This window comes from Aythya fuligula, chromosome 26 (assembly GCF_009819795.1).
Source record: "Aythya fuligula isolate bAytFul2 chromosome 26, bAytFul2.pri, whole genome shotgun sequence".
Lineage (NCBI taxonomy): Eukaryota > Metazoa > Chordata > Aves > Anseriformes > Anatidae > Aythya > Aythya fuligula.
Genome location: NC_045584.1, coordinates 62,651 through 86,539, shown reverse-complemented (window position 1 = coordinate 86,539; position 23,889 = coordinate 62,651). Strand labels below are relative to the sequence as shown.

Below are 23,889 nucleotides of genomic sequence, written 5' to 3'. Positions count from 1 at the left end.
CCCCATGCATGAGCCTTCCATTCCCATGTGCTTGTCCGTGAACATTGTGCACATGCACGTGCTTTTCTGCAAGGAAGCAATGACATGTGGACACTTCTTGCACGTCTTCCCAAGTGCGTGGCGTGGGAGGGGAGCGGGAAGGCAGCGTGCTCATGCACCTGGGAGGGAGTCGTGCTCTGAGCTGGGGCTTTCCCTGCAGTGTGACGTTTGGCCACACCACCACCCCTGCAGCCTGCTCTAGTGTTGTAGCTTCAAGACCTGTTGTTTTTCAGGTCATTGCACTCAAACAGATAACGGCTTCCTTGCTATTTTCCCTGACATGTGTCACATTACATTGGTTTTGTTTGAAGCCAGCCCCTCCGATCCTGTCGCTAACAATAAGGAATCCTCCCTCACTGCTCCTCCCAAGCTGCATCCTGACATGTTCACTCCTGTGGGTTATGTCTCCCTGTGCATGTCTGAAGCAGTGGGATAATGTTAACTCTTAAGTTGACACAACGATCTTGCAAAAGTATAAATCAGGCTGGCAGTGGGGCTGAGATTTTAATGCTGTACTATTTTAGTAGCTGTTCCCAACAATCTGTGGAGGATGTTGCCCCAGCCGCTGGTGTGTTTGTGCTTGAATGAATGGCATCAGGCTGTGTGATGGGCCCCTGTGTGGACTGATGGATGGGGGGAGAAAGCCCTGCATGCCGCCTCCACATTTGCCAGTCCCAACAAAATCATAATCATCGCTGCTCCCTTCTGGTGGAAGAACCCAGAAAGACCCTGCGCACAAGTCTTGGATGTGTTGGCCAGCCTCTCCCCTGGCTCCCCAGTGTGACCTGGGTACAAAATGCCTTTAGAGGGGGGTAGGTGGGAAACATGGAGCTGTTTGTTGACTCTCACCTGACTGTCTTGCATTCGGCTGATCCTGTTTTGAGACAAACAGGGACTCATTTATTCCATGTCTTAGAGGACAGCTGGGGAGACACACTGGTTAGACTGGGGCTGGGAAGAGCAAATTAAAGTGAAGATGCTTAGGTATGTAGCAGCTGTGGAAGTGGTGATCTTGGATATAGGGAAACAGAAGCCAAGGGTCCTGTATTTGTTCAGCCTGCCTGGGATGGTCTGCTGTATTTCCTGAGGTACCTTCTTGAGCTTCAGATATTGTATAATAAAAGTATAATTGCCCAGGCAGCTTTTCTTATTACCATTTGCACTGGATCATCCAAAGGAAAGGGCTGATGAACAGGAAATTATTACTCTTTTGCTTTTCTTCAGGGAGGGGAGGACAGGGGAAGCCACAGAAACCTTTGCATGTGTGAGGAGCTCAGGAAGATCCAGCAGACTTAGCCTGAGATGCATTTCAGTCAACACCAAAACATTTCCATCCCAGGCATGTTTTCAACATGAGGCTGCTTTGTGCTTTAGCTTCCCTGCTTTGGACTGTGTGCCTCATAGAAGGTTGATGTTTCTGTTTGCCCCTAGGGGACAGGAAGCTCTTTGTGGGCATGTTAAATAAGCAGCAGTCTGAGGATGACGTGCTCCGGCTCTTTGAACCGTTTGGGGTCATTGATGAATGTACAGTGCTGCGTGGACCTGATGGTAACAGCAAAGGTGTGAACCCCTCGGTGTCGTACCCTTCCTCCCTGCTCTTCAGGTAGTGCTCACCTGCCTCACAAATAGTGCCTCCTTTCCACTGGGGCGCTTCTTCCCTCACTACATCTTTATGGGAACCTGTAATCCAGCCAGGCATAGGGAGAAAGGCAGGAAGAGCTGTCTGCTGCAAGGAAAGACTGGGGAAGATGGGCAGAGATCTAGATGAAAGGAGGGGAAGCAGAGAGCAGTGAGTAGCTGAGTTACCAGAATCGCTCGTGAGCCCGTTGGCTCAGTCTGGGTCTGCAGTTTGAAATGTTTGTACCCACAACAGGGAGTACAGAGAGAGTTTGGGGAAGAGGTAATCAGGGGCAGAGGTGGAGATAGTGGCATCATCTCTAGGGTGCATCATTGAAACAACAATTTGAAACCCTTCCTGTTTCTTTCAGGATAGAGTACTTGGTCATCCTTTTGTTCCCCACTTTCTCAGGGTGGCTTTCCTTTGCCCTGCCTGAGACTCGGATACTGTCTCTTGTGTGGCTATGCAGAGGGCACTGTCACAGCAGTCCCATCACTGCGTTTCCTGTGCTCTTTCTGTCCCTTTCCAGGCTGTGCTTTTGTAAAGTTCTCATCTCATACAGAGGCTCAGGCAGCAATCCACGCACTCCATGGCAGCCAGACAATGCCCGTGAGTATGAGGCCAGGGTACCTACCTGCTTCCTAATTCTCCTTCCCATCGCCCTGTTGCAGGGAACTCCGTTTGTCCACAACTATGACAGGTTCAACTGCAGTTTGCAGCTCATACGGTTGTGGGGGCTGGGTGCATGTGTGCACATCTGTGCTCTTGCCTTTGGGAACCATCCTGTCTCCTGGGCTGGTGTGTGTCTATGATTGCCCAGACTGGTGGTGACAGTACTTTTATCTGTAAAGGCTAAATAAAAGAGAGCCAAGGACCAAGCCATGAATCTGTCTTGGAAACAGCTACCCAGAGTAGTTCAGATCAGAGCAAGGTACAACCTAGCGCTTCAGCAGTGTGAAGTCAGGACTTCAGTGCTGAGCACACTCCCTGGCCTTCTCCCACGTAGGTGTTGGAGGAGATAGGCTGGGAGTAGGTGGGAATGCCTTGTGCATAGCATGGGATTGTGTAACCACAGCTGTGCCCTCTCATGCACGCAGAGCTGCAGTTGTCTCTCACAATTCAGGTTGGATATCAGAAAAAGGTTTTTCACCAAGAGGGCGGTTGGGCACTGGAACAGGCTCCCCAGGGCAGTGGTCACAGCACCAAGCCTGCTGGGGGTCAAGAAGTGTTTTGGACAATGCTCTCAGACACGTGGTCCGATTTTTGGGTGGTCCCCTGCAGACCCAGGAGTTGGACTCGATTATCCTTGTGGGTGTCTTCCAACTCAGGATATTCTGTGATCCTATGAATCTCTAACCAGGATTGGAGCAATGTGTGGACAGAACAGTGCATTGCTGCAGCAGGGCTGTTTTCAGCTGCTGGGAACTGCTTTACCTGTCCAACCAAGCTCACAGTGAAGGCAGCCAGGGATGTCTGCAAGCTGCAGCTGTGCAAAGTTGTGTGTGAGGGGAAGGGTGGGACAGGGAAGGTTGCATGGATGGATGGATGGATGGGGAAGGGTGTGGCGCAGGTTCCAGGCAGCTCCTGAGCACTTTCACTCCAATATTTGCTCTTCTGCTCCTCTTCCCACTCCTCTCTGCTGCCTGCTATGCCCCATCCCACTTTGTCTGACTGCTGACTCTGGCTGTCCCCCAGCCTCCTCTCCCCCTGCCTCCTTTCTCTGTCTCTCTCTGTGCCTAGGGCGCCTCCTCCAGTCTAGTGGTGAAGTTTGCTGACACAGATAAGGAGAGGACCCTCCGTCGTATGCAGCAAATGGTGGGGCAGCTGGGGATATTCACTCCATCTCTCACCTTGCCGTTCAGCCCATACAGCGCCTATGCGCAGGCTGTGAGTATCACGCGTGTGTGTGGGGGGGAAGGCTGCCCTCTTGGCTGTGGGGCAACACCATACCTGGGCTGGGAGACCACAGGCAGATCTCTAGAACAAATGTGTGAAAGCTTCCCAGCACCGAGAGTTGTTCCTGGCTTCAGTCTCTCAGTCAGCAGCACAGCCTGGAAGGGGTGACAGGAGAGATGTGGAACCTTCTTAAAATGAGGCTGTGTTTCTCTGATGTGGTGTAGACTGGCGGAGGTGTCTGGGAACAGGTTGAGCCTGATCCAGTGTCCTGTCTTGTTTTGTGGACAGCTCAGAGGCATGATTCCTGGGTGGTGTCTGCCAGACAGGGCAGCCTGCCAACTTGTAAACTTTTCAGGGTCCATGGCACAAATGTGTGTCTCACTTTCACTTTTGAGGAACCACGAGAGCCCTGGGCACAACCTCAAGCATTTCCTTCTCTGCTGAAATTCTCAGGAGGGCCCTAATCTTCCCCTAGTGCTGTGCTTGGCTCCCAGGGTTTTCTCTCTCGGCTAGCATGACTGTGGTGTTTGCACAATGCTGGAGAGGGGGCGGTGGTGAGCAGAGGGTCAGAGGTGTTGCAGCTGTCTGACTTCTTCTCTGGCAAGACTGACTTTTAGTTGAATCTCAGTTTGGGAACCTCAATGCCTTGTGGTGATGGTAGGGATTTCCACTGATGTTTGAGGTAGGTCCCAAAGTCAACAAGTCCCTGATCAGCTGTGGTGGAGCATCTTTCAGGTATTGGTGACCATCAATTAAGTCTCTCTGCTACCAGGTATAAAGCCCATGCAAAGGGGCTCAGAAATTGCTCAAGGTATGAGAGATGCTTGTGTCAAAGACAGTCGGTGCTGCTACTGTTTTCCTGGGTGACAAATAAATATCTTCCCACATATACGTGGACACATCTTTCACCTGTGGCTTCAGTGGCTACTGGATTTGTTTCCCTGTTGTCTAGCAGAGACTGTTTGATTCTTCTTGTGAAATGGGGCTGAGTATGGTTATACCATGCCGAGCACCAAGGCTGCCAGCAGATAAATTGGTTGGAGGGGAGAGCCCTCTCCGAATGGACACTGCTGTCTCTTGCCAGGGCCAGTCTTTTCTATCTGGCTCTGATGTCCACAAACCATCTACATCACACATCCAAGGTTGTATGTCTGCTCAGCTGTGGGACAGCTCTGGCATGAACATTCTGGTGTATCTTCTGGCATCATGGAGGTGGTGCTGACTTGTGCATGGTGTGGTGGTGAAGGAGGCGGGAATGGGCTGCATGCTGAGATTAATGGCAGAAAGTACTTTTTTATCTTATAGCCCACACTGTGTAAGGTGGGAAAGCAGCAAGGTCTTCTGGACTCAGTTTTTAAATGTCCTCCAATCTTCAGAAAAGCCTGCTGATGACAACAGAGTCGGTCCTCAGCTGTGCTGCTTGCTTCTCTGCATCTTCTTTCTCCTCAGTTGTGTCTGTGAATTTGTTGCCTTGTCTCTGCTTCTTTACCGACCTTCCTGTTCTGTGACTGTTTTGCCTTCATTCTTTATTCAGGACTCAGCCTCCCACTCTTTCAATACCTTTCTTCCTTTACATTTTACTTTCCACTGGTTTGGGTTCTCTCCCCTTCTTTCGAAGGCACTGACTTCACACCTGATTGTTTCTTCGCAAGTGTCATCCCAGGCTCAGGTCTAAAGTTATTCTGATTTTCAAATAAGAGTAATTAAAAAATAGGCAAACAGTGCATGTTAGCTGATAGAATTTTAAAGAAAAATTTGCATCTTTATCTGGGCAATAGGACTGGCTAAGCAGCTGAAAACAGTTTGTTTAAATGCTAGAACCAGATTTGATCCCAGGTGTCTCTTCTACAAGTGAAAAGTGAATATTTCCTTCAGTTTACTCAACAAGTTGAATTCAGTGATTAGTTCAGATGAAATCAGTTGGGAAACTGAAAAAAAATGTCAATACAGAAGAGGCCTGAAGAAGCAGTTAGTGCAATTTACGAACTGTATATAGTGGTTGAATATTTCTTGTAGTTCATAAATCAGTTAGTTCTAAACACAAAACATAGTTTGTTTACACACACACACCTTTTTATGGTTATTATGGTTCATTAAAGTAATTTGATTCATATAATGAAAACTATTTCAGCATGCTAGTTTGGTGCATTTGCATTTGATTGCAGGTCTTGTTCCAGCTAGAACCTGGCAAAGACCAGGCATTAATGAGAAAAAAAAAATCAATATTAATCTAGTAGGTAAGAAATGCATTGGTTTCTGCGTGCTTAAATGGAGAAAGTGTAAAGATAGGACTAGGAATATGTGCAGGCTGTTTGTCAAAGGGATGCCTTCTTTAGCAGGACTTCAACGCGCTCAGGAAGATCGCGTTTTGCTGTGGCTCCAGGTCAGTGGTTCCCAGTAATGTGAGTTCAGTCCTGCTCCAGGGGAATCACTCCAAAGACAACATGGATGCTAACAGATTAAATGATTCCAGGGCACCTGCTTTCTGGGGGCAAGTGGTAGTGAACCCCTTTGCTGTCAGTGCAGAGACTGCTGCATGGTGAGCTTGGGTGGCTGCTTCAACCCCCCAGGCAGGAGGAGGCACTACAGGGCTCTCCCCCGAACCTGCGCCACCCTGTGCAGCCAGTTCCACCCCAGCTGCTTTGCTTGTGTCAACATAGAGAGACAGCAATGACATGGAACTAGGCAATTACTCTTTTTTTTCCTTTTTTTTTTTTTTTTTTTTTTTTTTTTTTTTTTCCCTGCACCAGTAATAACTGTGGTATGGAGGAAATGAAGGGAAGGTTCAGCTAGATGTGAACTTGTCAGTTACCAGGTCTTCCAGCTGAGACCTGAATCAGGCTGGCAGACTCAGCCACTTGTAGAGGTGGCAGGTTACATGAGTGTGGTAGATTAATGTTGCAAAGGAGGCAGTGGGATACACTTGTAGTTAACATAAAGATGATTTGTGTTTTTCTTGTTTTTGCTATGTGCCACCCCAGCTCCTTCTGTGGAACAGTAGTTTCCAGAGCATTGCACCTATGCATCCCCAGCTCATCTTGCCTGACAGTGAAGACAGGGCTTATAAAGGGGGCTAGATCATTTTGCATCCAGAAGATAATCTTTGTTGCTGCCGCACCCTGCAAATAGTCTGATTTAATCTTATGCCCCATGGCAGTAGTTCGTGGCCAAACAGGACAAGAAGGACTTTTCTTGTCTTCCTCCTATCCCCATGCCCAAACTTAGTCCCCTTCTTTTGCAGCACACACCTCTGCACGGTCAGCTGTGTTACGGGACCCAGAAGAGCAGCCAGCCTCCAGTCCCAGGTGCAGGCTGCCAAGCTTAGGGAATCACACGTCCTGCGTGACCTGGGCAGACATTGGGTTGTGTATCTACCAGAATGGGTGCCGTGTCTCACAGCCCGTTGGAGAAGCTGGGCAAAAGGAGAGGGGTTTGGGCTGCGCTTCTTGAGTCCCTTGGGTTATTTAACACTTGGCACAGCCCCAGGAAAAGAGGCAGTGCTGAGAGAGGGGGCTGAGCGCCCCTTCCCCGTCTCTCCTTACTGTAGAGCTCCCTGAGCAGGGAGGGCCCCATCACCTTCCCTGCGCCTTGCTGCGTGACACTGCCCCCGGCTGCTGGCTGAGGAGTGCTGGCCTGGGGCTGCACCTGGTCGTCACGGGGCTCCAAGGGCTGCAAGGCGGCTGGTACTGCCAGGGCCCGCTGGGATGTGGGCAGCTCTGGGGCACACAGCGGGAGCCCAGCGGCCAGCTGGCCCCAAGCGCGCGAGGCCCAGGGTGACCCGAGGCCCGGAGTGGTGCCTGGCCCTGGCTGCGCAGGGCTTTGACGGCCCATGGCCCTGCTTTGCAGCTGATGCAGCAGCAGACGACCGTCCTCTCCACCTCCCACGGCAGCTACCTGAGTCCCGGCGTCGCCTTTTCCCCGTGCCACATCCAGCAGATTGGTGCCGTCAGTCTCAACGGGCTGCCAGCCACTCCTATTGCACAGACATCAGGTGAGGCCTGGCGTGGGCCAGGACGCAGCAAGACCTTTGCCTACTGCTAAGCCCACTGCTCCAGCACTAAGCATAGTGCTCACGCAGGTAAAAAGTTACCACAGTCTTCTGGGATCAGCCTCTGCATTAGTCCCCTTATTTTCTAACAGTGAGCCGCTGCAGGTGGTAGTACTTAATTCTGCACAACTTCCTGCACCCTCCCTGACAGCCTTATGTGTTTAGCTTACATTCCTCTCTGGAACAGTTGGTCCCTTCAGTATATTATAGTAAAGAATGACCAAGTTCCCAGGATCGCACCTGACTGAGTACAGCAGTGCTGTTACTCATTATCATCATCCCCAATAACAATATCAGTCGTAATGCACATTGGGTTTGAACACCTGTCAAGAACAGGGCTGTAGCACTCTAGCTGCTATACAAACCTGGATTAAAAGTGTTGTAACCCAAAGCTCTGACAGCAGCCAGAACTAGCAATGCTGTACACACTCTTCTTACCAGTGCTGCCTCGAATTTTGTGAAAGCTCCAGTGCTATTATCTGACACCTGCAAGTGCCAACTAGAAGTAAGAGCTTCATACACAGCAGTCTTGACAGGCAGATATGAGGGAGCACAGGCTTTGCGGGACCTTGTCTCACATGGTATCTCCTTTCTTGCTCTGCAGGGCTGCATTCACCTCCTCTCCTGGGAACAACAGGTGTGCCCGGACTGGTGGCACCCATTTCAAATGGATTTACTAGTGTGGTACCATTCGCAAGTGGCCACCCAACCTTGGAAACGGTTTACACCAATGGCTTTGTACCATACTCAGGTATGGAGCACAGGAAGAAAACATCCAGAGACCTTTGCAACTGCAGTTAGCTTCTTTTTTCTGGATTCCCACACCAAACACGTTTTCTACCTGAAAGTAACTACCTGGAAGGAAGTTGTGGGGAGCTGGGGGTCAGCTTCTTCTTGCAGATAACTAGTGATGTGATAAGAGGGAATAGCTTCAAGTTGCGCCAGGGGAGGTCAGGTTGGAAATTAGGAGAATTTTTTTCTCAGAAAAAGTGGTCAGGCATTGGAATGGGTTGCCCAGGGAGGTAGTAGAGTCATGGTCCCTGGGGGTGTTTAAGGAAAGGTTGGATGTGGTGCTTAGGAATGTGGTTTGGTGGGTAATATTGGTGGTAGGGAGACAACTGGACCAGATGATCTTGGAGGTCTTTTCCAACCTATGATTCTATGATTCTAGCCCCCTTCCAGAGAGAAACTGAGATTCACTGGAGCCTATGTCTGAGAGATTCCCTTAGCTGTGTGTCTGATTATGTTCTTCTTTGCAGCCCAGAGTCCCTCGGTAGCAGAGACTTTGCACCCAGCCTTTACAGGAGTTCAGCAGTATGCAGGTACCAGCTTCCCTTGTCTTCCTTGAGCCCTTGTGCGGCTGATAAGATCCTCAGGTAAACTGTTCTGTCTCCTTGGAATACAGCTGTGTATCCAACCACCTCCATCACTCCCATCGCTCAGAGCATCCCTCAGCCACCTCCCATTCTGCAGCAGCAGCAACGTGAAGGTGAGGATTAGGGTGGGAATGCGTGTGCAGGATGGGGCTGGGGGTTGTGCTCAGCTCCTGCACCCAGAGCTGATGGAAAGGAAGCAGCACAAATCTTTCATCATTTATATTGGATCTGGGTTACAGAACCAGCCTTGCCTCTGCAGTGAGTGGACTGGAAGAGACAAGCTGCTGGTCAATGCTAACTTTCTGAGCTTATCCCTGGCCAGCTGCTGCCTCATACAATGCAGGCAAGAATCACTAGACCACCAAGCTTTGGCATTAAAGGTTAGCAAAGGAAAGTCAGCACCTTCCCTACACGGGCTGGGGAGAAGGATACTTTATTTTTGCTGATGCCAGAACCACATTGGTATCAGTCAATCCAGTGTCTCCAATGTATTGTCCTCTCTCCTTGGTCTTCCTAGCATCAGGGTTTGTTTTTCAGCTTATTTCAAAACTGGCCTGGACAGAACTTGAAGGCAAATGAATTCTCTGTCTGCTCCTGCTTCGCACAGCAGGTGTTGGCAAGGGAACAGCTCCCCGTGCTTATCACACTCACATGGACCAAGTGAAGGAGTTGGCAGGACCAGGTTAGCCCATAAGTAGGACGTGTGGCAATCCAGGAGATTTCCAGTTTGGGCTGTGACTCAAGGGTTGAGTGCAACCACTGCATGGCTGTCGGCAGGGAGGAGTTGCAGCTTTCACATAGAGCTATCTACTGCTTGGGGCAGTGCTGAGCAAGTCTGGGGAAGCTATGAACGTGGAGCTGTTACCTCAGCTGATTCCCTTTCAGTACAACAGCACCCATATGCTCACAGAGAGTTGTCATTTCCAGCACTCCAGGTGGGAACTGGGCAAGCTCTGAAAGTGAGTCTGCTCTCCAGAACCTTTAGCTCTCTATATTGCCTCCCAGATGGTTTTGGAGAGCTCTCAGTACCCTTGATCCAGTAACTGAGACAAGCAAGGGGAGGTCAAGACAAAAAGAGGCAGTGCTGGGGTTCTCTATCAGTGCTGTGCTCTGAGTCGAGCCCTTTTCCCTGTCCCTTTGGGGGCTGTCTCTGTGCTTTGTCTCTCCCCATTACCCTCATGCCTGCAGGTCCTGAAGGCTGCAATCTCTTCATCTACCATCTCCCTCAGGAGTTTGGAGACAATGAATTGATGCAGATGTTCCTACCCTTTGGCAATATCATCTCCTCCAAGGTGTTCATGGATCGTGCCACCAACCAGAGCAAATGTTTTGGTGAGTGCTGTTGCCCTGAGGCAAAGGGAGCATGACATAACTAGGACATACATGCATTGAGCATGGAACCAACAGTGCTGCTACTATCTGTGTCTGTGTCCTGTCCTTCAGGTTTTGTAAGCTTTGACAACCCATCCAGTGCACAAACTGCTATTCAGGCCATGAATGGCTTCCAGATTGGCATGAAACGTTTGAAGGTCCAGTTGAAACGACCCAAGGATGCTAACCATCCCTACTGACAGGAGTGAACAATCAGGAGTTGCTTCTGCAGCACAGGTAAATCTAGCACCATCACAGTCCAGTTCCTACATGGTGCTGGCCATTGCTGGTGGGGGCAGCAAGAGCTGGCTTCTCCCTGAGGAGTGGGGAGCCAGGAGCTGAACACAGTGATGCAGATAGCAATGTAGAGACCTTTCCTGCCAGGGCCCAGGCCTACGGTACTTGAGCAAGCAACCAGGACAAGCCTGGAGACAATAGCTGGGTTCAACAAGAGCCAAGATCATCAGGCAAGTTTGTGGCAATAAGGCAAAGCCAAGGCCAAGCTAGGGAGTTAATCTGCAGGCCAGTATCACTATCAGGACTGGTAAAGAGGGTCAGACGTAGTCCAGTGATTGCCAAGCAAATGTATTAGACAAATCCAACATCAAGATAGGAAGACGATCCAGGGGTTGAGGTCCAGATAGCAAGCTGCATGACTGGGCATGTTCACAGCTATGGCTAAGGTGGAAACTCTCACATCTGTGACACACAGATCAGACAAGGACTGAAGGCACAGGCCTGAGCTGAAGTGAGGCTCCGGGACCCATGGGCAGAGGACACAGGTGAGGCTAGGCAAGACCTATCAGTACAGTCAGGTACCTGTTAGCCAGATGGGTTCAGATTACCTGTCTGTAGTCTAAGTAAGGCTTCAGCTTACTTTCTGCCACATCCCATAAACTATTAATCTTCCTAAAAAGGTCTTAAAATCCAATAGGTCTATTCTCACCTGTTGCATGTGCCCTGAAATTCGCCTGGAGACAATGCTTCATGGGTAAGAAGGGACAATCCCATGCCTTGTAAGGATCACAGAAAAACTGTTCAGAAGACAATTACCTCCCGATGCAGTCACACAATGATTTTCTGCTTTGTTCAGGGCAGTCCTAGCACAGCAGTTACCACAGAGAAACCAAGTGCTCCTGTCTCAGGTGGGGACAATAAACTAGAATTGGGGCAAGAGAGGGCCATGTCTGGAAATAGTTCAGTGTACTCATGACAGCTAGCTCCTATTTCTTTTATCTCCTGTGACATTAAGGCCTATGGAAAGAGTCCGGAGCACAGCTAAGCCTGTATTGTGGTCTGCAGTGCCTATCCCCATAGCTACACAGCTGCACTCAATGGTTGCTACAATGTCAGCTGAGCCTTGAGGGATCTGTTAATCCTTCTCTGGTAGCCACATCATCAAGAGATGCTTATGAGCCCCAGGTGATGCTCTGAAGGGCCACAGAAGAGCTGCCTGATGTGAGAGCTGGCTGTCATAGAGCTAGTTCCCGTGAGCCAACAGACTGGGAGCAAGAGGGGACCGATCTTGATCCCATCTAATTGGGGTCATCTTCCTCTACATTGAAGCAGCAGCAACTCAAAGCCTGACGTTTGCACAGATGTCTTCCTAATCTCCCAATTCCCTCCCTCCTCCCTTTCTATTCAGGTGAAGGGAAAGCTATAGGAAGAATTTATGCTTCAAGTTGATTTACAGACAGGCCTGTCAATTTATCAACTCTTTTGATGCCATCTCTTTCCTTCCTCTGCTCCCCACTTACTCACCCCATCCTCCTTCTGCCCTCCTTCCTAAAATCATGGAAATTGAAGAGAAGAATCAGTATCTGCCCAGCAGCAAGATTCTTGCCACGACAGACTCACATATATGCTACTAATGTGGTGTATAGCAAAAGGGACCAGAAAATGAGCAGCCCCTGGGAACCCAAAGCTCTTCCTCTTGGGATGTGCTTGGAGTGCATGGACCAAGAAAACCCACTGGTGTGTCTCTAGGTTACTGCTGTGGCATATGGAACTTTAGCTTTGTTCCTCCCACACACCCCATCTCCTGCCCCTTTCCTAGATAAATATAAGTATTATACAATCTCTTTTTTGTTTGTTTTTGAAGTGACTCACAGGACCAAATTTTTCCATTCAGAGACTGACTCCTTGCAAGAGGGGTTGGAAGCTAAGGGTTTACCTCTGCAGCAGTGTCTTCTCAGGAGGCACTGCAAATAGACCTGAACATTTTGAGAAGATGCCTGGATGGACAGAGAGCAAGAGAGTGAGCACATCTCTCTACTCAACATTAACAAGAAGCAAGGAGAAAGAGAACCACATACCTCCAGGATTAGGGCACAGCCAGCTGCTCAGCTCAAGTCACTCACCCACCAACCTTAGCACCAGCCTGGTTAAGGATCTCAAGAGCTTCTGTCTTACCCTTCCAAGGGCTTCTGCAGACCAAGCTCCTGGAATTTGGTGCCAAAGCCTATCGTGAGCACTCCTCAATTAGGCTGAAAGCACAGGAAATCAACCCTTTTACCTACAGGAGCTGTACTGCCTCCCCACACATTGTACTGGCCCAACTTCATAGCTCTTCGTGGTAACAGGGCATTTTTTTGATCAAGGGAGAAGATGAAAGTGTGAGCAAATGCCATCTCCAAAATAGTGACAGAAACCTCCCAGGGGCCACACGCTGCTTCCTTGTATTGGAAGTGGCCTAAAGCTGGCTAGCAGGCATTTTTGATTCACAGACCACACAGGACATATTCTCCATCTGAATTTGGCAAGAAGACTCACCTCTTGCACCCTCTGCAAAGCTTTCACAAGCAGACACAAGGATAGTATGTTGAAAGGTGGTTGTTGTTCTTTTTTTTCCCCCACCACTCCCTCCAAGGGAGGGATTATGCAGAATATATATACACACACATATATACATACACTTAAGCACAGAACGTAATTCAGAGCTTAAAAAAGATCCCTGAGCGTGTGCGGGTCATACTGACAAGGCAAAACCCTTTAATGACTTCAGTCTTTTCTAGTTTCTATTAAAATAAAGAGGAAAGAAGGAAGAAGAAAACAAAAACAAAAGCAAACAAACAAACAAAACCCTCCTGAATAAATAGCTTCATTATTCCAGAATTTGATAAGGTGTCAAGAACATTTCTGTGTGTATGTATGTGCATGTCTGTGTTCAAATGTGAACAGAGGGTTGGTGGAGAAAGGTTGATGCAATTGATCCTGAAGAGAGATCCAGGGACTTGAGAGGACCTCGGCCACCTCTCATCCTCCTCCAGTTTCCCTTTGTTCAGATGTCTGTGGCATAGTTCTTTAAGTACCTTCAGATCTCCTGAACCACCCCTCTGTATCAAATGCTGAGAGTTTACAAGAGAGATGGATGAAGCTGTGGGAGTCTGTGTGTTTCTATAGTCCATGTTTACTTATTGTAAATACCATTTTTATACTTAACATCTATTATGTATGTGATTTGTATAATGTACTTTATTTCTGCTACAATTAATTTCATGAAGTTTAAATTTAACCTAATTTTGAACAAAAAAATAAAACGACCAACAAATGCAAAATGGGAAGAAAAAAAGGGGGAATTTTGGAAATGCTAGGTCAAGCTCGTTTAAAACAAGCATTTACAATTTTTTCCATCACAGTTACTGATGTGACTGTACACCGGTACAGGCGTGATACAAGCTTCATCAATGTCCAATGCCTTGCTCTGGTCTAAAAAAATCTTAAATTTATTTAATAAAAGTTTTACTTCCTAAGTCACTTGGGTTTTACTCCGTGTGTTGGCTGCACCCGCTCTCACCCAGTGCTTACACCCGAAGACAACCGCTCACGGCACCGCATGCCCCGCGGCCGGGCCCGCTGCTCCCGCAGGCCGGCGCCGTTTCCCGCTCCCCTCGGCCCCGCCCGCGGTTTCCGCCCAGCCGCCGCCAGCCCCAGCGCCGCTTCCCGAAGTTTCTCCCTGCCGCGCGCCGCTCCCGCCGCGCCTCCCCGGCTCCCGGCCGCCAGCCCCGAGGCCGTGGCGGTTGGCGGTTGGAGGAGCCGCCCGCCGATCGAGGCAGGGGGCGGGGCTGCCGGGCCTCCCGCCGACCGGAGAAGCTCCCGGCCGCGGCCGATTTGCATATCCCTCGGGCTCAGCCAATCCGGCGCTGCCGCTCGCCCGGCCCCCGCTCCGGGCACCCCCCTCACCGCCGTTCTCTCGCCGCCCCCCGCCCCGCGGGGGTTCAGGCCCCGCATCCGCCGGCCTCGGCCCCGCTCCGGGGCCCCCCGCTCCCAGCGCCCCTCTGTTGCCACCGGCGGTGAACCAAAGCAGCTTTCTCAACACCCAAGATTTGGTGTACTAGTAACAGACAATCCGTATCCGAATTAGTAAAGTAGACGAGGAAAAAACCATAAACCTAAGTTTTATTCTAGTTTTAACACCTTTGAAAACACAGGTTAGTAACCAGCCTTGCATGGCTTCCAGACACTGCTATTCCTCCTCTATGGGACAATCGTGAGTAAAGGGGCTAAATAAGAGCTTGGGGACATAAATAAATCTTGGGGACAAAAAGCAGATGGAAAAGACAGAGGGGTGAGGGAAGGAAGAACAGGCTAAAGGATTGAGTCCTTCCAGTGAGGGAATAGGTACGTGGGGATGAAAAAACAAACGCACACTTTGCCCAAATCACTCAGAAAACACTCCCAGCTCCAGATTCACCTGTGTCAACCATGCTGGAGTTTTGCATGCACAGAAGCAAGGACCGGACAATGGGGCTGACTCAGAAAGCCACAGGTTTTTGCACCTCACTGCCTTTGGCTTTGCCACCTTGAGTTCCTTCAAGGGGAAGCATAAGCAGGGAGGAAGGCTGATATGTACCGCTCAGTTTAATATGACTGCAATATAAAACCAGCAAAAGTATTGTTTTCACAACGCCAAACTCTCACAACAGGGTCTTTCTTTCCTCTTCTATTTTTGCTCTGTGCACATCAAATTGTCCTGGCCTGGGAAACACCTTGATACACACCCCCAGAAGCCCTTGGTCCCAGCAGGCTCTGGTCTTGTCACACAGAGTACTGCAAGCTGCATTCTTCCTACATAGAAGAAGAATCATACTTGGTAGGCAGAAGTTGGGGGTGCTGGTAGGGGGTTATTCTGCTTCCCCAACCTGGCTACTGTTCATCAGCAAAAGCAGAATATGGGCATAACAGTTCTGCTTGTCATTCCCAGAGCCATGAAAAGGAAAGAACCCCCACCTTCCTCTCCAAGATATTTGTTCTTTATCCATGCTGGGAAACTGGCTGTGGATGGAGGGAAAGCACTCAGCTGAGTGCTGACTCGTTTTAGCACTCCAAGTACCTGATGAACAATAAGGGAAGGTGAATCCACTCCTGAAATGCAACACCCACAGTAGCACTTCTACATTAGCAAGAGGGGAAAACAACCATATGTGCCTGGTTTGCCGTTCCCAAGCAATGCCCAATAAACCTGCAGAGCCCGCCTCAGCTTTGGTGCCAAACACTGCAGCATCTGTTAGAAAAGGTTGGAAGGGCTCTGAACACTTTGTTCCTGCTGAAGACTGTTGCTTGACCCTTGGCAGAGAATATGAGGCACTAATAACCTTCAGGCATTACAGATGGAGCTGAGGGAAGAACTTGAGGTGGTAAGAGCAGACAGGTGAGGCTGAAGGAAAGAAAATGGGTGGAAAGCTCAGACACAGTGAACAGGGGGAATGGATCTCTGACTACTAGTCAGAAAAATCAGAACTATGACTGATGCAGGATGAAAGGGAGTTCAAGCAGAGTCTTATGAAATGAGCTAAGCTTACTTTTCCACCACTGCTGTCTTGCTCCCAACTGATAGTGATGGTTGACCGGAATGCTTAGTGGGACAGGGGTGACTATAATTAGAAGGGGTGTAGTACAGGAGAGGAGACTGAGACTGTGCAGCCTTCAAGGGCTGCTGTAGTTATAGTAACTCTGTAAAACCTGGTTCCGGTGGCAGGGGAACAAAACCCAGAGGCTGCATGTGTACTGCAGCCACCACGGGTAGAAAACCTCCTGCACCTTGGTGGCACCCGCTTGGATGATGGCGAGTGCTGCTTCAGCAGCAGGAGAAGCAGTTAGGTACACTTTACCCCTGGAAAGAAAGAATCAAGAATCACTCAAAGCTAGTCCCTGTTGTGGTTTTAACTATGCAGAATGACTACCACACGGTTCTGCATGTTCATGTTCCACGCAGAGGTGGACACACACCCATACGATGTATCCAAGCAGATGTACTCTTCATGTTAGTTTTCAAGCACATCCAAACAGATGCCCACACCATCTTAAATACAGTTGTTTGCACTTCTTTGCATGCTTTCAAGGGATGTGTTCCTGCAGACACTCCCTCGCAGACTCACACCCTCCTCCAAATACATACCTGGTTTTCTCTAATGCCGTATCAGTATCAATCAGGCCCAGGATGCACAGTGTGACAGAGATGTTTCTCTTCTGCATGATGAGTTCATGGCGCAGTGAGCTGAAGAATCCATCCAAAGCAAACTTGGTGGCAGAGTAAGAAGTGGTGAAGGGAGTGGGTATTTTCCCTGGAAAGGAGAAGAAGAGAATGGAAAAGACCAGGAAAGTGGTTGTAGGATGGATGGCGCCCCATTTCATGTAACCACAGGGACTGGGTCACATGGTGGTATATCTGGCCATGGTAGTTCCCAGTCACCCAAGCACAGTAGGTTGCAGGGAAGGACCACAGCTGTGGTGAATGCAGTGCCCTTGAGCAGACACACTGAAGGCTTTTTCCTGCCTTTCCATCCCGTACAGTAGGTACAGCTACTTGGCAGACTGCTATTTAGGCTGGCCAAAGCCAGAAGGCCTTAGAGCAGCAGGAAGGTTTTAATGCTGTGTCAGAAAAGCAGGAAATGGGTCTGGGTGTGAGGGACTGGAGCCAAACAAGTAGATCAGGGTGCATGCTAAGTAAAGAGCAAAATTACAAGGGAATACAAAAAGATGCAACACAGAGAAGGTCTTCCAGAAAGCAAGAAGCCCAGCCAGCCACCATCCTGCTTAATATTAGAAAAAGCACAGCTTGAACATCTGTTGAAGGACACAGAGAAACAGTGTGTGCTGGGAACCATGGTTTTGACAAGAACAGCACTTGTGCCAGTTACAAACACTAACCTGTGAGGGAAGAGACGACCACCAGAGAGCCTTTATTCTTCTCCAGGGTGGGAAGAGCTGCTGTTGTGAGGGCCACATAACTAAAGAAATTCACCTAAAATGATAAAGTAGTCATGGAAGGAGCAAGATTGTTTGGAGAGAAGGTCATCATGAGCCAGAAAGCTAACTCAGTGTTCATATTAAATTGAGCATGGCTTGGATTTGTTATTTCAAACATCAGGAGGAACGAATCATCTCTGTGAGAACAGGGATAGGTAGTGCATATGTAAACCTTTCAGATTCCAGAAAATGCAATGGAGAAGAGTCAGAATGAAGGTTATTCCTGGGCTATAACATACAAATGTCTTGACAAGAGATAATTATCTGTCCCTGATTTCTCTGTATGTCATTCTTTACTCCACATTGTGCAACTGCCTGTACCTACCATAGCAATTTCTAACAGTTCTGGGCTAATGGGAGATAAGAAGGACAGAATGAAAGAGAGAAGAATTGAAGTTTTTCCCAGACATTCTTCTGCACATATATACACCAGCATAACTAAGCAAAACACCTAGTCCAGTGACAAACCATGTGACTTGACACACAAATGAAATAAAAGGTTTGTTCTAAGCTATTGCCACAGGCTTGAATTTGTCTTTAAGCCTCTTGAAGTTGTCTCAGGAGGTTAGACTCACTCAATTCCAGATGAGCTCTTCCTGCTGGGAATCCTCACCTGCATGAGCCAGCGGGTGTATTCCACATCTCCATTCCACATCTGGAAAGGGGAATTGCCAATGTGGTTTAACACTAGGTAATCCAGTCCCCCTGTGTACAGGAGAAAAAACAGTGAAATAGGGTGGCTGTCCCCAGTCAGTCACTGAGGAACTCAGAAATGCCAGCAGGAGGGCTGAACCAGCCCCTGAGGAGGCTGGAAAATGCTTCAGCATGGAGACATTAAACACGTCCATCTGACAGCAGCTGTGCCTGCTTCTCAAGGGTAGAACTGGAATGAAAGCTCCTTTTCTTTAACAGATGCTTTCTGTAATGATATTTCAGGGTAATGCAGACTTGGAATTTAATTCCAGTGGTGCACTCTATTTTTAAAGTTTTAAGTACAGAGAATTATAACAGAAAAATTAAGATTGGTATGAGAATGCATATGTGTGAAAACACCAGCAGGAATAGCAAAAGGCCTAAGAATTATCATATATTGATGGCTGCTGGATTGGCAGGTCATCCAGATCGCAGCACAATTTAAGACAATTTCTTAAGACACTCACAGCAAGAAAACCAAAAAAATAATGAAGTAATTAAGGCACTCAGGCAATGGACAAACGGACAGTGAGTATAATAGAAAATGTTGCCTAATAACAGCCTTAACCTAATAAGATGGGGTGGAGAGGCGAATGATTATAATCACTCTTACAGGGAAAGAAAGACAATCAAATAGCAGCATGTGATCACCAACCAAAACCCAAAAAACATGATGAGGACTCTACAGCTGGTATTCCTTGTCCTTTTTATCACCAGTAGTAAGCCTGGAGAGGGTACTTGGTCATACACATCTTGTTGCCTGTTAGTACAAAAGAACGAGTGGCTGAGAATCTCTGCGAGTATGAGATGTGTGAATCAGTTAAAATAAGAACCTCCTATGAAGTCTTGGACTCAGCTTTGCTAAAGGAACAGGTCACTGCTTTCAGACCTCCTAGTTTCTGTTTCTCTCAACACAAGACACTATGTCTGCTCAGGGCTGGGTGTGTGCAGCTGGTACCTGCTCATGTATAGCGAATGTATGAGGTACTGTAGCTGTTGCTACGAGGGCATGGTTTCAGCAAAGTACTTTGAGCAAATATTTTTTGCATATTTTTCTCCTCTAGCAAAATACATTTGTATATGCTGCCTGAAGAGTCCTCCTCACGAAAAGCAACTGAAAAGTCAGCCACTCCCAGACTGGTGTTTACAAATGCCACATCCTCTCTTCCTAAACACTCCCCTCAGTGAGGGACATGTGGAAGCTGAAGCAGGAAGCTCCTACTGGAATGTGAGTTATCTGTGTATCTGAGAGCCTGAGAGATGCCAAAGATGAAGCCAGAACAGAATTAAGATCACAATCAGAACTCCTCCTGGGTTCTGGCTTGGTTCTGACCAGGCAAGCAGTGAACATCTGAAAAATTATGACACCTCACCTTTCACAGCTTCCTGAACTTAGGTAAATTACAGAAAGCCACATCTCTTGACTCCAGGGTTATCAAAGAGAAGCCAAGATTGGCAAGGCCAGAGGAGCTGGGATGAGGACTGTTATCAGATTTATTTCCAATCAGTTTCCTCAAACTTGGATGTCAGTATAAAGCAAGATATGGCTTGAGAACTGTAATCCCTGAAGGGTGACCAGGGCAAGGTGTCATCTACACCTTTGCTGAACATAGGAACATGTCATATAAACTGAAACAACCAGCAAAGTTTGTTTCCACTCTTCCGTATCTGCCATTTTTCTTCTGCTTACCCAGTTTTTGGACAGCAAACTGAACCACCTTTTCAGGCTCTGAAGGGGAAGACATATCGGCCGGAACATAAAAGACTTTCTTTGCTCCAAGTGTCAGGCATTTCTCCATCACCTTGAAAAACAACACTCCCCCAGAGATTAAACAAAATGGGGTGGGAGGGGAAAGAACAGAAGGGCACTGTAAGGAGCTTTTTTTCTCCCCACACTACAGTCAGTAACAGTCAATTCTAGACAAAGACACACACTTTAATTCTAAATCTAACACTATTCAGCCTGCAGAGGGCTCATTTTACATCAAGACTTCATCTACCCACTTAAACAGAGGTAACTCTTCGCAAGATGCAGATTCTATAAATCTTGGAAAAGGATCAAGAATCATCCAAAAAGACAATCTTCAGAAGAAGTGTGATGAGTATGTGAAGGTGCGAATGGTACATCTAGCTATCTGCTGAAATAATGCCTGCCAGGCTTTAGGAAGTGTCTTAATGCGTACGATGCTCACTGTCCCTGACCTTCCTTTTGCATCATTTCATAATGCAGAACTTTCCAGGCAAGTCACTTATCCCCACAGTCTGAAAGAGACCTCTCAATTTTGTCTCATTTTATATACTACAGATAAAGGAGTCTCATCTATTTGAGCTGTTCAAACATTATTACAAAGAGTTTGTAGTCTTTAACAAAAAAGATACAAACAGAATTGCTTGGACACTGAAGAGGTACACAGTATCTCATAGGAACCGTAGTTCAGACAACATATATCCATGTTCCCATACAGGCCAAACTCCCTTCTAAATAACATTTTCCTTCTAGATTACCTCTCCCCAGTATGCCTTCTGGTAAGAAAAAGGTATATTGCAGCAGACATGGGCGTATGATAACACAGACAGAGCAACCCATCCAGGTGACAGATAGAATGGTAGAGGACACTAACAGTGAATCAGGCTCAAAATGTACTGCTGATACACTTTTTTTTTTTTTTTTTTTTCCAGAAAGTGTTAAAAGTTTCTTACAGTAATTCAGTTGGTGAGTAAAACAGTTGCATTGGAAAATGCCAACATTTGTTTGTGTGTGCATGCATGTGTGTGCAAAAGTCCAAAACCCTCATGTTTTCCCTCAAACAAGGAAGTTCTTACCTTCTGCAGCACAGCTTCCCTCCTAGCAGTCAGAAGAATTTCAGCACCAAATCTGGCATAATGGTATGCCATCTGCTCTCCAATCCCAGCACTGGCTCCAGTCAGGAGAACACGGGCACCAGAAAGGCTCTCTTATTCATGGGAAAGATGAAAAAAAAGGTATAGAAGTAAAGGACGCAGCACAGCAGCTGCCCCTGGCTAATGGCAGAGCTCTAAAGTAGGAAGGTGTGTGTGTGTTCTCAAAAGGCTCAGTGCTTCTCCATAACTAGTAAAGAAGCAGGACTATCCCAAAGAAGCCATGAGATTAACAATGCCTTCTGATGCTAGAGTGAAAATAATCAAGGATCACCTAACCTTTGAAGAATGAGCTACTTTTCCCTTCTGCCAGGTGCCTGTAGCACAAAGCTAGTCATCAGATAACCAGCCATTTCATGTCAAGTAGCGAGCCACCTTGACCTGTTTTGGACTGGGTCACAGGAAAGCTCACCTAGCTCATGAGCCCTGGCACATGGCAGTCAGCTCAGCCTAGCTCTTCTGATATGTAACAGACAGTTCCTTCCTTCATCCTGGCAACCCCAGGTTCGCTATCAGTCACAGAGTAGGAAGCTCAGTCTGACCCACCCTGCTCAGACAGTAGCTGACATGCTACCTGGCTCCACCTCGGGTAAACCATGGGCAGAAAAAGACCACCAATATTTCCAAGTTTGGAAATAGAGTATCTTCTCTTACACATTTTATATTCTAGTTTGGACTGAACCCTGTGGTGAGTCTACCTGGGTTAAAAGTGTCTTTCCAGAAGAAAGCTAGAAGTACAGCTATAATCCCTGTAGCACAAAGCACTTTTCCAAGTGGCCTCATATCCCTCAAAGTTGTAAAGAACGAAGCCTCAAAGCTGAGCACTGCAGCCAAAATACTGTAATCTCCTTCCTCTGATGCTGTCAGCCAACCTGCAAGAGACAAAAGGTTTTGCATGACAAAAAAAAAGGAATTTACATATGTGAGGCACTGTGTGGAACTGAAAGAGACACCTGAGGTGTCTCTCCACTGACAGCCAGTCACCTTTGCTGAGAATGAAAGATGGGAGGGAGATTGACTTTTAACCCTTGAATAAGATGCTGCAAAGTTGCTGTTTCCCCACTGAAGGGAGAGGACACCACAGTCCTGCAAATGGTTTGAATTTGCCCAGGAAATACAAACTTGGTTATGCCAATTTTATGCAGGCATTTGTAAAGACTAAAGGGTTTGGAGCTTAGTTTCTTTAAAAAAGGGAAATAAAGGAAAGACAAAGAAAATACAAAGAAAATACATCTGATTCTAAGAAAGAGGTCTTTTGCTGTCAATTTCCACAGCTCTCTGAACTGAGAGAGCCTCTATACAGTAAGAGTTCTCTCTGTAGAAAGAAAACAAACAAAAACTTGCATCTAATCTTACAGAATGTTTAATTAATGAAAGAATTATTATGCTCATAGCTGAGAATATTCACCACATAAAAACAGTGCTTCAGGATAACTGGCACATCCTATTGCACACTGCAGAAATGAAGCAGCAGACAGGAATAACAGGCTGAAGCCTTGCTACAAGCATTGATGCTGAAGACCCGGATGAACTTCCATGCAAACGGGGTGGGGGTGAAGCCCGGCAAGAGACTGCTTATGGGTGTGACTGCACAGCATGAAAAAATGAAAAACTGCAAACAGGGCAACTGTCATGGGAGGCAGGGATTCTGTGGCAGCACACGGATGTGTCTGGAGGCCTTGAGAGTGGCTGTAACTGTTCCCATCAAAGTCGGTCAACAAAACTCTCTAAGACTCAGAATATTGTGTCCAGTTCTGGGCCCCTCATTTCAAGAAGGACGGGGAACCGCGAGACAGAGTCCAGCACAGAGTCATGAGGATGATTAAGGGAGCAGAGCATCTCCCTTACGAGGAGAGGCTGAGGGAGTCTCTTTAGCTTGGAGGAGACTGAGGGGTGACCTTATTAATGCTTCTAAATCAGTAAAGTGTGAGTGTCAGGAGGACAGAGCCAGGCTCTTCTGGGTGACAGCCGATGATGAGACAAGGGGCAATGGGTGCAAGCTGGAACATAGGAGGTTCCGCTTAAATATGAGAGGAAACTTTGTCACACTGAGGGTGAGGGAGCACTGGAACAGGCTGCCCAGGGGGCTGTGGAGTCTCCTTCTCCGGAGACATTCAAAACCCACCTGGATGAGTTTCTGTGTGACCTGATACAGGTGCTCCTGCTCTGGCAGGGGGACTGGACTGCGTGATCTTTCAAGGTCCCTTCCAGTCCCTGACATGCTGTGGTTCTGTCATCTCTGTCTTTCTTTCCTTGTTTCAGTTTGGGTGCATGTACTGGGCTCGGCCGTTCACATGCGCGGGGCCCTGTGCGTGCTGCTGTAGGTCCCTCGCCTGCTCTGCTCAGGCTCATCCCCCAGGCCGGGGCTAATCCCGCTCCGGGACAGCTCCGCGCGGCCTCACAGACGAGGCTGGCTCGTTAATTAGCCAGGAAGGCAGCACCGGAGGGACAAACTCCCTGCTCTTCCCTCCATCTAACTAAACACAGCTTCAGTTCGTTCTGTCCTTTCACAAAACTTTTCGCATTGGGCTCTGGTGCTCCCCGGCCCTGGCCCCGGCCCCGGCCCCGGCCCCGGCCCCGGCCCCGGCCCCCCGGCAGCCCCCGGCCCGCGGCTTCTCCCCCCAACTTACGGCGCGGGGACTCAGCCGCAGGCACCACGTGACCCTCCTCGCACCTCCCCTGCCCGCCCCCCGGGGGAGGGG

The 23,889-nt window shown here is 48.2% G+C and overlaps 2 protein-coding genes across 7 annotated transcripts in view; one reads left to right on the top strand and one right to left on the bottom strand.

Annotated features, from left to right (window-relative positions):
• CELF5 (CUGBP Elav-like family member 5) overlaps positions 1–14,104 on the top strand; it is a 38,513-nt gene extending 24,409 nt beyond the window's left edge. Inside the window, exons 4-13 of one of the 5 annotated variants that reach the window (XM_032203743.1) lie at positions 1,471–1,599; positions 2,187–2,266; positions 3,398–3,544; positions 7,400–7,544; positions 8,206–8,352; positions 8,861–8,923; positions 9,007–9,090; positions 10,166–10,309; positions 10,421–10,585; positions 12,480–14,104. In XM_032203743.1, the coding sequence (XP_032059634.1) occupies positions 1,471–1,599; positions 2,187–2,266; positions 3,398–3,544; positions 7,400–7,544; positions 8,206–8,352; positions 8,861–8,923; positions 9,007–9,090; positions 10,166–10,309; positions 10,421–10,548 (1,067 nt within the window). In that variant the 3' untranslated portion in view covers positions 10,549–10,585; positions 12,480–14,104. Of the gene's footprint in view, positions 1–1,470; positions 1,600–2,186; positions 2,267–3,397; positions 3,545–7,399; positions 7,545–8,205; positions 8,353–8,860; positions 8,924–9,006; positions 9,091–10,165; positions 10,310–10,420; positions 10,586–11,282; positions 11,681–12,154 lie in introns of those variants that run through there. The other 4 variants (XM_032203741.1, XM_032203742.1, XM_032203744.1 and 1 more) reach the window with 4 other exon arrangements.
• A 624-nt stretch (positions 14,105–14,728) lies between these two features.
• Positions 14,729–23,866, bottom strand: HSD11B1L (hydroxysteroid 11-beta dehydrogenase 1 like). 2 transcript variants are annotated; one of them, XM_032203610.1, is made up of 8 exons: positions 23,818–23,861; positions 21,886–22,059; positions 21,113–21,243; positions 19,980–20,091; positions 18,210–18,301; positions 17,498–17,591; positions 16,746–16,911; positions 14,729–16,460 (listed from the first exon to the last, which is right to left on the bottom strand). In XM_032203610.1, the coding sequence occupies exons 2-8, from the start codon at positions 21,968–21,970 to the stop codon at positions 16,274–16,276; spliced, it is 867 nt and encodes a 288-aa protein (XP_032059501.1). In that variant the 5' UTR covers positions 21,971–22,059; positions 23,818–23,861; the 3' UTR covers positions 14,729–16,273. The 2 variants fall into 2 exon arrangements, with proteins under 2 accessions (XP_032059501.1, XP_032059502.1); XM_032203611.1 differs by lacking the exon at positions 21,886–22,059 and having other exon boundaries at positions 23,818–23,866.
• Positions 23,867–23,889: the final 23 nt, after the last annotated feature.

What these genes read in the sequence shown, in the direction of transcription:
- HSD11B1L (XM_032203610.1), bottom strand. Translation starts at nt 21,970, where the DNA reads ATGAGGCCACTTGGAAAAGTGCTTTGTGCTACAGGGATTATAGCTGTA. An exon ending in GTTTGCTGTCCAAAAACTGG is followed by an intron (nt 18,302 to 19,979) that starts GTAAGCAGAAGA and finishes TCCTGTACACAG; the next exon opens with GGGGACTGGATTACCTAGTG. An exon ending in GGTCGTCTCTTCCCTCACAG is followed by an intron (nt 16,912 to 17,497) that starts GTTAGTGTTTGT and finishes TCTCCTTTCCAG; the next exon opens with GGAAAATACCCACTCCCTTC.